The 14,275-nt window shown below is 35.9% G+C and overlaps 1 protein-coding gene across 3 annotated transcripts in view; it reads right to left on the reverse strand.

Moving 5' to 3' along the window:
• The window catches only part of PLEKHH2 (pleckstrin homology, MyTH4 and FERM domain containing H2), an 83,585-nt gene that overhangs the window by 31,046 nt on the left and 38,264 nt on the right, over positions 1-14,275 (reverse strand). For all 3 annotated transcript variants that reach the window (XM_064494533.1, XM_010997151.3, XM_064494534.1), the window contains exons 15-17: positions 13,634-13,792; positions 6,186-6,266; positions 2,109-2,288 (exon numbers count right to left, since the gene is read on the reverse strand). In XM_064494533.1, the coding sequence (XP_064350603.1) occupies positions 2,109-2,288; positions 6,186-6,266; positions 13,634-13,792 (420 nt within the window). The remainder of the gene's footprint in view (positions 1-2,108; positions 2,289-6,185; positions 6,267-13,633; positions 13,793-14,275) is intronic.

A 14,275-nucleotide genomic window follows, 5' to 3' on the forward strand; every position in this document is an offset into this window, starting at 1 on the left:
CTGGAGGGATCATACTTCCTTGACTCAAAATATATCACAAAGCTACAGTAATCAAAATAGTATGGTACCAGCATAAAAATAGACATTAGGCCCATCAATGGGCCTAATGAATGTCCCATTAGGCCAATGGAACAGAATAGAGAGCCCAGAAATAAACCCATACATATATGGTCAACTGAGTCTTTGACAAGGGTGCCCAGAATACACAACAGGTAAAGGAAAGTCTCTTCAATTAATGGTGTTGGGAAAATTGGATATCTACACGCAAAAGAATGAAACTGGACCCTGATCTCACTCCATATACAAAAATCAACTCAAAATAGAATACAGATTTAAACATCAGACCTGAAACTATAAAACTCTTAGAAGAAAACATTGAGAAAAAGCTTCTGGACATTGGTCTTGGCAATGATTTCTTAGATATGACACTAATAACAAGGTGACAAAAGCAAAAATAGACAAGTGAAATTACATCAAACTAAAAAGCTTCTGCACAGCAAAAAACCCCATCAACAAAATGAAAAGGCAAACGGCTGAGTGGGAAAAAATATTTGCAAATCATATTTCTAAATAAGCACTCTACCACTGAGCTATACCCACCTCCCACAAGAAATCATATTTCTGATAAGAGGTTAATATCCAAAACATATAAAGAACTCATACAACTCAACAGCAAAAAAGATGAACAATCCAATTAAAATATGGGCAGAGGATCTGAATAGACATTTTCTCAAAGAAGACATACAAATGGCCAAGTACATGAAGGGGAGCTCAACATCACTAATCATCAGGGAAATACAACTCAAAACCATAAAGAGTTACTTCACACCCATTAGAATGGCTATTCTCAAAAACAAAACAAAACAAAAAAAACCAAGAAATAACAAATGTTGGTGAGAATGTGGAGAAAAGGGAAAACTTGCACACTGATGACGAGAATGTAAACTGGTGCAGCCACTGGGGAGAACAGTATGGAGGTTCTTCAAAAAATTAAAAATAGAACTACTATATGATCCAGCATTTCCACTTCTGGGTGTTTATCTTCAGGAAGCTTTGTAATATAAATTTATATAAAACATTAACTCAAAAAGGTAATATGTACCCCCATGCTCATCACAGCATTATTTACAATAGCCAAGACATGGAAACAACCTAGTGTCCATCGATGGATGAATGGATACAGAAAATGTGGTGTATACACACAATGGAATATTATTCAGCCTTTAAGGAGGAAATCCTGCCATTTGCAGCAACATGGATGAATCAGGAAGACGAATATTCTGCTAAGTAAAATAAGCCAGACACAGAGAGACAAATACCACATAATACCACTTATATGATAGACCTAAAAAAGTCAAACTCATAGAAGCAGAGACTGAAATGGTGGTTGCCAGGGGCTGGAGGGAGGCAGAAACAGGAGGTATTAATCAAAGAGTACATGGTTTTGGTTAAACAAGATGAATAAGAGTTTGAGAGGAAACTTTTCTGATGGATAGGTTTATGGCATAGATGGTGGTGACAGTTTCATGAGTGCATAATTCTTTTTAAAACATTAAATTCTATACATTATTTATAGCTTTTGTATGTAACAAATAAAGAAAAAAAAGAACCTATTTTTCTTCTCCCCAAATATAAAATATACTGGCATTTTTTTCTATTAAAATATGTATGTACATTATATTTTCACATAGTGAAAATTGAGATTAGGTTATAAAAGATAAATTATAATTTCTGAATTTTACCAACATTGTATAAACACTTCCTTATTGCTAGAAATTCTTTATAAAAAAGAGATACAAGGCTGCAGGGTATTTTATTATATGGACATATATTTATTTAATCAATTTCATACCAATGAACAGTTAGCTGGTTACTAATTTCACACTGATAAAAAATACTATGAAATCCAGCATCTGTTAAGTAAAAAAGGGTGTCTGTTATATTTTGTGTTTGAAATATATCAGAAATAAAATTATTTCTAAAAGAATACTATGTCCAACAAATTTATATGTACATCTTTGATTGTACTTACGATCATTTGAAAATTATTTCCAATACTTTAATAATAGTCTAAATCATTCCAAGTCAAGCAACTAGTCCTCACAGACCTTTTCATGCTTGGATCCGATTAGGAGATATGTTGGCCCTTGGTCTTTGGGGTGGATCACAATAGTGTAATGTGTGGATAACAGACTTCGCCCACTGGCTTCATAATCTTCATCTGAATCACAGGATCTGTCAACCTCTTCAACTTTAGCCTCCCAGAGTTTGATCTGACCTAAAGGAAACTAAAGTAAATATTGGTAATTGTAAGGAAGGCACTTTCTAAATCTCTTCCTACTAAAATTTTTCATCATCCTTTTCATTCCTACCTTTATAAAGCATTCTTTTCAAAATGAATGCCTAGAGGTAACTGGATTATCCATATTGTTACAAAAGTAGTGGCCAAAACCAACATGCCAATAGTAATATAAAGAACAATTTGAATACCAGGCATTTAACTTTTGTGGAAAAAGCAAGAAGCTACTTCTCTATAACGGCTTGAATTTCATTCACTTGGACTAAAGTGACCCATTACCTAGTCAAACAAGTAGGTTATTCAGTCACAATAGTCACTTGGCTTTTTTTCCCCATAGAATTGATCTGATTAAGCTATTGGATCAAAAGGGCAATTGTAGATATAGTCTCAATACTATTCATAGAAAAAGTAACAAGGTTAACAGCTGATGTGAAGAAGTGTGATTAACTATCACTCTGAACCTCAAAAAATGAGGTTTTGAGGCTACTTATACATACATAATATATCACAAAAAAAATGCCATGATTTCTTCCATCTTAATTTAAGGATAAGAAAAACATCCTAAAATGACTTACATTAAATTTTACCTACTCTTTTACTGACAAAAACAATCATTTGCTGTGTTCAATATTTAGCTTGTTTTAAAACTTTTGCTTTAATTAAGTACGTTTATTCAAGGAACGTATATAGTCTGCTTTAGATTTACAGCTTCTAAAATATTTGGTCAGGGTTGCAATTTCAGTCTAAAAAAGTTCATTCTAACTCCAAAGACATTTACCATCTTACATTTTCATGCTCAGGCCCAGGGTTCAGTGCTTGGACTTTTTTCCCATCTACACTCACTCCCCTGGGTGATCTCATCCAAGCTCATGACTTTAGTACCAGGATGTATTAGCCTCTCCCAGATGGATAACTAACGACTCACACTACCTCTACTTAGATGTCTAACAGTGTCTCAAACATCACTTGCTAAGTCCTCCCCGCCTGCTCTCCAGTCTTCCCCATCTCAGTTGTTGCCAACTGTATCTTTCCAGCTGTTCAGGCCAAAAATCTTGGCATCGTCAAACCTTCACCCTTTTCTTTCTTTCATATCCCATACCTTCCATACCCTTTCAGTCAACAAGTCCTGTCACCAAAACATTCAAAATGTATCCAGAATCTGGTCTCCTCTCACACCTCCACTGCTACCACAAAACGACAATCATCTTTTACCTGGATTACTATTAACAGCCTCCTAACCAGTCTCCTCCTAATTCTCTCAGACGGTAGCTAGCGTGTTCCCGTTAGACAAGGTTAGATCATGTCACTGTTCTGCTCGAAAACCTCCCATGGCTTCTCATCTTATTTGGAGTAAAAGCCAAAGTCCTTCCTTTGATAAGACCCCATGCGATTTGGTCCCCGTTACTTCTCTGATCTCACATCCTGTTACTCTGTCCCTAACGGACTTCAGTCCAGTCACACTTACCTTCTCATTTTTCCTTAAACACACCAGATTTGCTCCTGCCGGGGCCTTTGCACCTGCTGTCCCCTTGGCCTGGAATGTTCTTGCCTCTTTTACTTCCTTCAGAACCCAATTAAATGTCAGTTTCTAAGTGACGTCTTACCTAGGTATCTTATCTAAAATGCAATAATATCTACCTAATAGCTGATCAACAGTAAAAAATTAATTCACTTAATTAAATGTGTTGTCTTTTATAAGAAACATTGCTTTTCCCCATCAAATTAATAACAATTATTTTCTGAGTAGTTACTATGTGCAAAGCACTATTCTGGGCACTGAATGAAGAATGTTTAGTTCTGAAGGAAAAATGAGAAATTAACTTATCCACACGTTCAGAAAAAGACAAGTAGTAAAACAAAAGCTAAATAACAAGGCAGAAAAGTCACAGTAATAAATAAAAAGCAAGCTTTAAAAATGGGATAAGGAAAATTAATTCCACTATAATATATGACAATACCATCCCAATTGTGTGCTTCAGGCATGTCCAATCATATGAAAATCAAGGTTCCATCTGCTCCAATAATTAAAGATGATTATTCCTTTTACCAAAGGACTCACCATGGCTCCATAAACAGTGAATAGATGTGGTGCCTTTAAATATTTTCACTGAATTTTTAAAAAGACACTTTGTCTTTTTAAAGACAAATGGTTTCTGAAACATCTATTGCACAAAATGAAGTAGGCTTACACCCCTTCCATGCATTCTCAATAGTTTTCCAGTAATTATAGTCAATTTCTGCTCATCTATCTACATTCTTCTAACTAGTTCCTTCTGTGACCAATGCTATGCATCTTCATTAAATAATAAAAATTATTATTATTATTATTATTATTGGTGAGATTAAAATTCTATTCTCTTAGCAAATTTTAAATTATTTTTCTACTTATAAAATATATGTTTATTATAGAAACTTGATAAATACAGAAAGGTATAAAAAAAGGGAGGAAAAAAAAATCATCCACAATTCTCCCACCGCAGATAATTTTGGTACAATTCTTTCTGACCTTTCTGCTGGTGTATTGTTACATAGCTGCACTGGACTGAGAATTATAAACTCAGCATCTCAACCTCCCTCTTCTAAAGTCTACCCGTAATTGCAGAAATGAAGTTGGGAACTATATTTGTCAGAATCCCCTTCCCTATATGGTCCCAAGATAAAGCTCACCTGTGAGAGAACTTGCATGTAACATGGAAGGTAAGGGTGAATGAGGAGTCACTATTCTCCCAAGACACTTGCAGTCAGGTGCCTGGGCTGATGTGAGCATCACAGAGGCATCCCAGTAAACTGCCGAGGACCAGCTGCCTCTGCGCTTTGCGCTCAGACTGTCAGTGCTGAATTCTCGAATCTTCAGTGGCGGCTTCTTCTCTGACCTCTGTTCCCTCAACTTTTCTAAAAGTTATGTATGTTCTTAATTCTACATTAAAACAGTTATACCCGGAATAAACGGAGTGGCTTCTGTTTCCCCGACTGATAACTGAGTTAGGGTTATACTAAACATACAATTTTATGTTGCACTTATTTTCTTGTATCATTTTATGAGCATATTCCCACATTACTTCAGAGATACCATTCTTAATGGCTGTGCTGTGCTAAGTCTCATTCCATGAGCAATACTGAGAATAACGGCATGCATTTTAAATACAGCTAGTCAGAACTGAGAGCTCAGGCTGTGAAAATAGAACACGGAAATACTAACTGACCCACACGGTTGCGGGACCAAGAAGTTTAGTCTCATTAACACAGTCATCAGTCATAGGCTGCTATTCTGTGGAGGTGGCATTTTATTTTATGCAAGTACTCTTGACCCACGTTGGTTCAATTCTTATCGTTTCAGTAATCCAAAAATGACATGGAGTGTTCATATTGATAGTCAGGCATACACTGCACCTTTGGAAGATATCCATCTTTTTGCTTTGAAAAGTGAGATAACTCAAGTTCTTTGGGGGAAGAGACTAGTTAAAATGAACAAATGGGATATAAATAGGTAGATGGATGCATAGATAAGTGGTGTCTAGGGATTCAAGGGCCTGGGACAGGACTGGATCCTTTTCCCTCCCTAGTTCTTTCCTAGCCTGCTGTTCCCTTTCATTCAACCTGATCTAGTCTGTTAGAAATAGGATAAATTGATGGTTGACAGAGGGGTAGAGGAAGAATTCTCCTCTAGGTCTCAGAAGCACTCATTAAGAGTTGCTAAGGCTTATTAAGAATTAAGACACTTAACAGGTCTATGATTACCTTAGTAGTACATTGTATGCAAAATTTCAAGCTTACCAAAAATTCTAAAGTTTGATCTAGCAACAGAACAATGAACAGGAAAACTTGAAGCCGTAACAAACAAACAAACAAAAGTCCTCTAATTCACATATTAAAAATACATACATACCTTATCTTCTTGACTACGAAAATAATATAATGTTTTTCCTATAAGCGTACACCAGACTCTCTTGGAATAGCCATGTTTCACCTGAAATCATATTTCAAAGAATTACAAACGTAGCTCAGAACTCTGACACCTTGAAGTATGGTTTATACACTCAGTTCGAAGCTGTTCAGCTATCCAGTTTGCTCAAGGTATAAGTGATATTCCAACTAGATTGCCCAAATGCTGTTTAAAATTTACCTGTTACAGTAGTAGCATGTTTGTGTGTTGCTTTGGTGCTCACCATTCAACATCTAACAGAAGTTTACTATATGTCAAGTACTATGCCTAGGACTGAGGATTCAGAGATGCCATTTTCACAAGTAGGTATATTTCATAGTTTCCATATTACTAATAATCCAATAATATTCCATATCCATTCCATAGATTTCCAATAACCCTATGGCTCTCTAGGTTAACATCCAAATGTTAGAAACAAAAGAATGAAACCTGAGAATTTCAGTGATTTCCAAAATGTAAAAGGTTCACTTGTTCAAAATATTTGATGCCTTCTCCAGAAGTAACCATACACTGAACATACACATTTTATGCCTTCTCCAGAAGGATTCACACAAAATAATAAAATCATTTTAAAAGCTATTATTATATATTGAGTACTTCCTATAGGTCAGGAACTATGTTAAATGACTGGGATGGAATTTGAATCTAGCTCTTGACTCTGAATAGTCAGAGACTGGTCTAGGTACTGGTGATATGGATATGAATGAGACACAGTCTCCTTCCTCAAGGAGCTCATTGCCTTGTGAGGAAGACAGATAAGTAACACAGCAGTGTGCTATGTATCTTCATCAAGAACACAGAGTTTAACACATGTACATGTATTTTGTGTCTGTGTGTGTAAAAACATTTTACCAAAATTTGTATTGAATACTGAAGGTTTTGCATCATTTGGTGGCTTTATGAAGACCTTCACTGTGAGTTCCTCCCTATCCCAGTCCTGCCCAGGTACAGGCATTGCAGATCTTTGCCAGACAGTCCCAGCTTCACGCCCAAGCCTAGAAAAACCCCCAAAACCTGATTCCCACCAGTGGGTAAGATTTATAACAGGCTCTGGTGCCCCAGACCCAGAATGTGGTGTGCCTGGTTGAGCTTGCCCTATTAGCCTACTACCCCGGCAGCATGCCAATGTCCACCTTGAGGCTTGACCCTCTCCTGCAGTAGTCAGAGTGGGCTTCAGTCTGGGTAGCACTGCCACTTGGAAACCAAGACACTGGCCAGTACAACTAAAGTGCAACATTCTGCTGTCCTGCTTGCCCATGGTGATAAATATGAAAGGGAAAAATAAAGAAGGAAAGGAGAAGGAAGCACTTGGAGACGGGGTGACATGTTTTACAATTTAAAATAAGGGCCATTTGCAGCAACATGGGTGGACCTAGAGATGATCATACTAAGTGAAGTAAGTCAGACAGAGAAAGACAAATACCATATGACATCACTTATGTGTGGAATCTTAAAAAACAACACAGATGGATTTATTTACAAAACAGAAACAGACTCACAGACATAGAAAACAAACTTATGATTACCAAAGGGAAGGGGGAGGTAGAGATAAATAAGGAGCTTGGGATTAGCAGATACAAACTACTATATAAAGCATAGATAAATAACAAGGTCCTACTGTTATAGTACAGGGAACTATAGTCAATAGGTTGTAATAACCTATAATGGAAAAGAATATGAAAAAGAACACACATATGTATAACTGAATCACTATGTTGTACATCAGAAACTAACACAACATTGTAAATCAACTACACTTCAATAAAAATGATAAAATAAAATAAAATAAAAAGGTGGTCAGGAAGGCCACTGACACTGAGTCAGGCCCTGGAGGAGGTAGATGAGCTATGCAATCACCTAAGAAGAGAAAACCACTCCAGACAAGGGAAGCAGCCAGCGCTGGCCCTGAGATGGTGTGGGCCCCTGTGTCTGAGACTGAGTGAGCAATGGAAGACGTCACTGGGGAGGGGCAGCGTGTGTGGTGGGAAGCACACATATCTGCAGGGCCCTTGTAATGACATCACTTATGTGGACTGTTCTGACAGTACCATATTGAGAAGAGTATCAACTATTGCCACTGTAGATTTTACAGTTGGTAAGTCACGATAGTAGAGAAGGCTTGGATTCTGAGGTCAAAAGGATCAAGGCTTAAATTGCAGTTCTATCACGTACTGGATGGATGTTCTCAGGCAACTGACTTAACCTCCCAATTTCTGCTGTTACCATGGGACTACTGAACACCTCACTGGGGCTGTCGCCATGACCAAAGGAGAAAATGTAAATAAAGGATAACAGCTGTTACTCAACGACAGCTTCTTCCTCACTATGCACAGGGAGAAGTGAAACACATGTTTCATTTAAACCCACAAAGGCAGCCAGCCTTTGGGCTTTCAAAGCTATGGTTTAAACAAACAAATAACTCTGCCATCTAACAGTTTGACGGATTTAGAATGTCGCTTGAGGAAAAAGAAAAAAATGTTTCATTTGGCAAGATATGTTTCAGTTTAATTAAATTTAGAAACATATATTTACAGACAAATAGCCTGGAAGTTTTAAATAGTTTGTATTATGCAGGCTTTTTTTGTTGCTGTTTTAAACAAACTCCAGAAAGGAGTCTCACCAAAACTGGAGCATAAAGCATCTGGCTATATAGAATATACTTCTGAAATGACTTATCTTTAAATAGAACAATGTGTGCCTTTGAGGAACTACAAATTGACGAAGACCTTTGCCAACTCACTGTAAAAGCTGTGTTTTAAAAACACAGTCTATCATTTTATGTAAATCTAATTGGATTAAGATTTCTTCCAACTCTGACTTATTCTGAAAAAATCATAGTAAAGCAAATTACACTAGAAGAATCCTTGGGAAGATTTAAAGACAGTCTCAGACCTCAAGGCTTTGGTGAACTAAGTAATTGAAAGAATAATTTTTTTACCTTGCATCTATAACAAAGGTAATTTCTGATAGAAAACAAACTGTGGTTACCAGCAGGGAAAGGTAGGGAGGGATAGGTTAGGAGTTTGGGATTAATAAATATACATTATTATATATAAAATAGATAAACAACAAGGACCTACTGTATAGCACAGGAAACTATGTTCAATTTCTTGTAATAAGCTGTAATGGAAAAGAATCTGAAAAAAATGTGTATGTATAGCTGAATTGCTTTGCTATACACATGAAAGTAACACTGTAAATTGACTACACTTCAATAAAAAAATAAGAATTAAGAAAAAAGGTCTGAAACTTTGATGACAAACCATATATCATATCCTGATTAGTCGTTGTCACTGCACAAAACATAAGTTCCCATGGTCTTCTCTCCTCTCCTATATTTTCATGCCTGTAACCTTCTCCACCACAAACCCTGCCACCTGCCTCATTGATTTCAGCATCTAGGTGAAACTCTCATGATAATAATAGCGAGTATGTCTGGAGTGTTTATGATGATGGGGCACTGTTCTAAAGCACTTTACATGCTTAAATAATTCCATTTAATCTTCCCAACATCCTGTGAGGTTGGCACTATTATTATTCTCACTTTACAGATAAGGACACTAACGCACAGAGCCTTTAAGTAAACTATTCAAGGTCACACAAGTGTCAGAGCCAGGATGTGAGCCCATGCAGTCTGGCTCCTGAATTCTTGCCCTCACCTCCTTGCTACACCACCTCTCTCCAATCTTAACTCACAGTTAGTTCCTCACTCTCTTCATTTTCAAAAACCTTTGCTAACTATCCCTCCGTTTTTGCCATCCATCCCCTTGGCTACACCCTGGCCCTTTTTCCTTCATTGGGAACTGCTTCACTTCTAAAATTTACATTCTACTTTCTGAGCTCAACCTTCCCCGCAGCTCCCTTTCTCCTTGCCTGCTCTCCTATTCTCCTACCTCATTCAAAACTTTTAAGTCCTCGATCCTTCTATTTTATTCCAGTTTATCATTTCCCTCCTGGCCTCTCTTCCTTCTCCATCAATCTTGGATCCAATGTTTGATCACAAAACAACTCTTGTGGCCTGTGATTATGTTGCATTCCTATGCTTTTAACAAATCCACTCAACAAAACTTCACCTCCATTTGCTTTTAAGTAATCCAGCGGAGAGTGTAGGAAGAAAGAGAAGGTAATGGGAGGTTTTAAGAAATAACATCAGCCATAGTTAATAATTGCTGAAACTGGGTAATGAATATATGAAGATTCTATTATTCCTTCCACTTTCACAGATGTTTGAAAATGCCCATAATAAAACACAACTGATTTAAAATCATCAACTTGGGGGGAGGGTATAGCTCAGTGGTAGAGTGCCTGGTCAGCATGCATGGGGTCCTGGGTTCAATCTCCAGTACCTCCATTTAAAAAATAAGTAAATCAATAAACCTAATTACCTTCCCCCTTCAAAAAATAAATAAAATAAAAATAAAGTAAATACATCTTAAAATTAAATCATCATCTTGATATGTATAAAGCAAGTAAAATGTTATTGTGGAATTTAGGTGGTGGGAATATGGGTGTTCACTGCAAAATATTCTTCTGACTTCTCTGCATATTTGAGAATTTACATAATAAGATGTTAGAAAAAAATGATGATCCTCACATCCCTACAATGTAAATTCTCTGCTCTTATTTCTGGGCATCTTAGAGAAAAAGAATCAAGATGAACTCAGATCACTGAAGACAAGTGGGTCCTCAATAACAATGCTCGATCATTCTGTCTGTCCTTGGGTATATTCTACTTCAGTTATTATTCTCAGTCCTTATCTTTGCTCTCATAAAATTGTGGAATAGAGCCATCTTCATCAAGAAAACTGGGGACATCTGAATGCTCTTACTCATTGCCCCACAAACTTAAATACCATCCTTCCTCACCTTTCTGCAAGTCTAGCCCCTGCACTGTACCTTCCCACCATGCCTGCTCAATAGATTTTTTTTTAAATAAGTGAACTTTTATATAGAAAATATTCTGCCTAAGCATTAAAATAAAAGTTGCAAGAGTGACTAGCCAGAATCAAATTAGTGAAGTTCTTAATATCTACCTACATATTTCTGTACTTAATAATAACAGTGTGACAGCTTTAAAAAGGCTCCTTCCCTCCAAAGTATTTCAGTATCTGCAGTATCTCGGATTCTAACCGGCATGTGAGCTTGAAACAGTCACTCAGGAGTTTTTCTCTTCTAAGACTTTACGGGTGAAAATATGGGGGTGGACAAGCCTTCACACATGGCAGGAAGGAAACCTAATAAGCATCCTGTCTGCAAACCCTAATGGTTTAGACATCTGATAATCTCATGAACTTATATTCATTCAAAATGCAACAGTGAAATGGGAAGCAGGGAACCACAGAAATGTAATAGGAGCAGAAATTGAGAAGCCATGACGATACATCAAAAACAAGCAAACAAACAAAAACACTAATTATGAAAGAAGTAACAAACCTTTAGCCATGAGATTATATTAAAGTCTAAGGTTTGATATACATAGTCCTTGAAACAAGAAGACAACTAGTTATTATGTATTAGAATAAGAATGCGATTTAAAGTGGCACTGTGTTTGCTGGAAAATACAAATTAGCACAATATCCATCAGTGGGTAAATTCTCTAACCCATCAGTAACTGAAAAGACATTTTCATGGTAATGTAATATTTTGGGAAAAAAAAAATAGTGCATCTCTTTGTTGAATGTATTGGTGAATTTTTTCCTCTTACTTTTAGAATAGCTGGTCAGCCTTAGGAAATATTACTGAAGAGCACCCAACTAAATCCCCACATTAATATTAAGTATAAATTACATGGTGGCATAGCCCATCTACAGTTAAACTTTTCACCTCTTACATAAACAAAGCACACAAGTGATGAGTGCTTATGTAGAGATTATTTTTATATAATATTTTGTAAGTATTTTATGGTGTTGTTCTAAAAGTGACCAACTGAACTTTTTAAAATTTAAAAATAATATTCATCTTAGCATAAATCAATACTTACTCACGCTAAAAAAGTTAGAAAATAGAACTAAGAAAAAATGAAGTAAAACCACATAGAGATATCTAATATATCTGAGTATATTTCTTAGTCATTTTTCTACAAATACGTTTACCAAAAATGGGATAACAATATAATACTGTACTTATTCTATCACCTAACAATACATCATATTTCTAAAACATTAAATATTCTTCTACAACATTTAAAATGCATAGTAAAAAGCATTATCTGATTATTTAAATGTTTACTTAAATTATCCCCTAGTCTATATCTAAGTTGATTCCCATTTTTCTTACAAACTATGATATGCAAGTAATCTTTCTGCAGTAATGGAAATGTTCTATATCTTGATAGGATGACAGTAAATACCTGTCAAAACTGAACAAACGCTACACTCACGATCTGCATTTCAACATATGTTAATTATATCTAATTTTTTTAACTAAGAAAAAAATAAACCATGCTGTGATGGAAATACTTAAATCTTTTGCAAATTAAGATAATTTCCTAAGCATAAATTTCTTAGATTGAGATTGGTGGATCACAGGATACGTATATATGTTTTTAAGACATTTAACATTCATTCATTGATTTGTTCATTCAAAAATACTTACTGAGTAAACACTTAGGCCAAGACATTGCCAAATTGTCTTCAAAAGTAATACTCTCACTAGAAAGTTTCTTAATTTGTGTCAATACTGCCTTTCATATTTTTTTTTCCCTTCCCCTCCCGCCCCTCACCCACAGTGGGGAGATAATTAGGTTGTTTGTTTGTTTGATTGATTGATTGATTTTTCTTTTTTAAAGGAGGTGCTGGGGATTGAACCCAGGACCTCGTGTATGCTAAGCATATGCTCTACCACTGAGCTATACCCTCCCCCTCTGCATTTCATACTTTTAAAAAAAGTTTTCCCTTGACCAGATTTTTAAAAATATCTATTACTTCAATTACTTCAAATTTCCCTTTTTAAGAAAATGATTAGTGATAGTAAAATGTTTTCCCATGTGCTTATTGATCATGTATTTCTCCTTATCTCTACTAGCTCTGCCTCTCTCCCACTGTGTCCTTTGTTCCTCCCCATCCCCCAACCCCCACTGGTATTTAGCCTTTACTCACTGATTAGAAAATGCTTATTTTTCATGGTTCAAATACCTTTTAAAAGCTTCTCATCTGTCTTTTTAAAATTCTGCTTAGAGAATTTCTGATAGTAAGAACATTTACATTTTTTTATACAGTAGTCAATTTTGTCATTTTTCATCCTTATGTTTTTTATCTCTGGTATCATACTTAAAACACTCTTACTAAGATCATATAAATAGTCAATATACATATTCTCTGCTGCCCACTTTTCATGATCAGTGGGGCTAATTCTGCCCAGGCACATTGCTAGTAGGTATGTAAAGTTCCCACCTTGGTGAGCAATCCCTTTACTGTTGGTTTCCCCTCAGGCTGCAGGAAAAGTGGGTTGGCAGCTTGTACTCGAAGAACATTCTGCAACACTTTAATCCATTCCTCCAGTATATTGGGAGAATCTGCAGTCAGATAGTATGTGTGTTTTTCAGTGGTCAACTAGAATGGGATGAGAAAGAGAGAGGAAAGGAATTGAAGATTTTAGAATTAATAGCATTTCCTTGTCCATTCTTCAAACATCACTATCTAACAAGGAATCAAACATGCTAAACTTTGAATCCTAGGTTCTAAATAAATGATTTCATAAATCATTTAGCATATTTTAACCCTTTTGTGAGAATGACAACTTTTTGTTGAAATAATTTTCTTCCACTTCTGTTTACTTTAAAGCTGTTCATAGTATTAAGCTTTTGGGTCATGATTTTTTATCTTGTTTATTCATGATATTTTCATTTTCTCCCTTAAATGTGCTACAGGCTCCTAGTTGTGGAAATAAGCAGAATGATTGCAGACTGTAGTAAAAGAACACATTTTAAGCAAATAAAGAGGCGCTCTCGGTTATGGAAATGAGAAAATCAATTATAATAAGTAAAATAAGAAGACATTTATAGAAGAAGAGAATCTTAGAAGATGTGATTAGAT

This window comes from Camelus dromedarius, chromosome 15 (genome assembly GCF_036321535.1).
Source record: "Camelus dromedarius isolate mCamDro1 chromosome 15, mCamDro1.pat, whole genome shotgun sequence".
NCBI lineage: Eukaryota > Metazoa > Chordata > Mammalia > Artiodactyla > Camelidae > Camelus > Camelus dromedarius.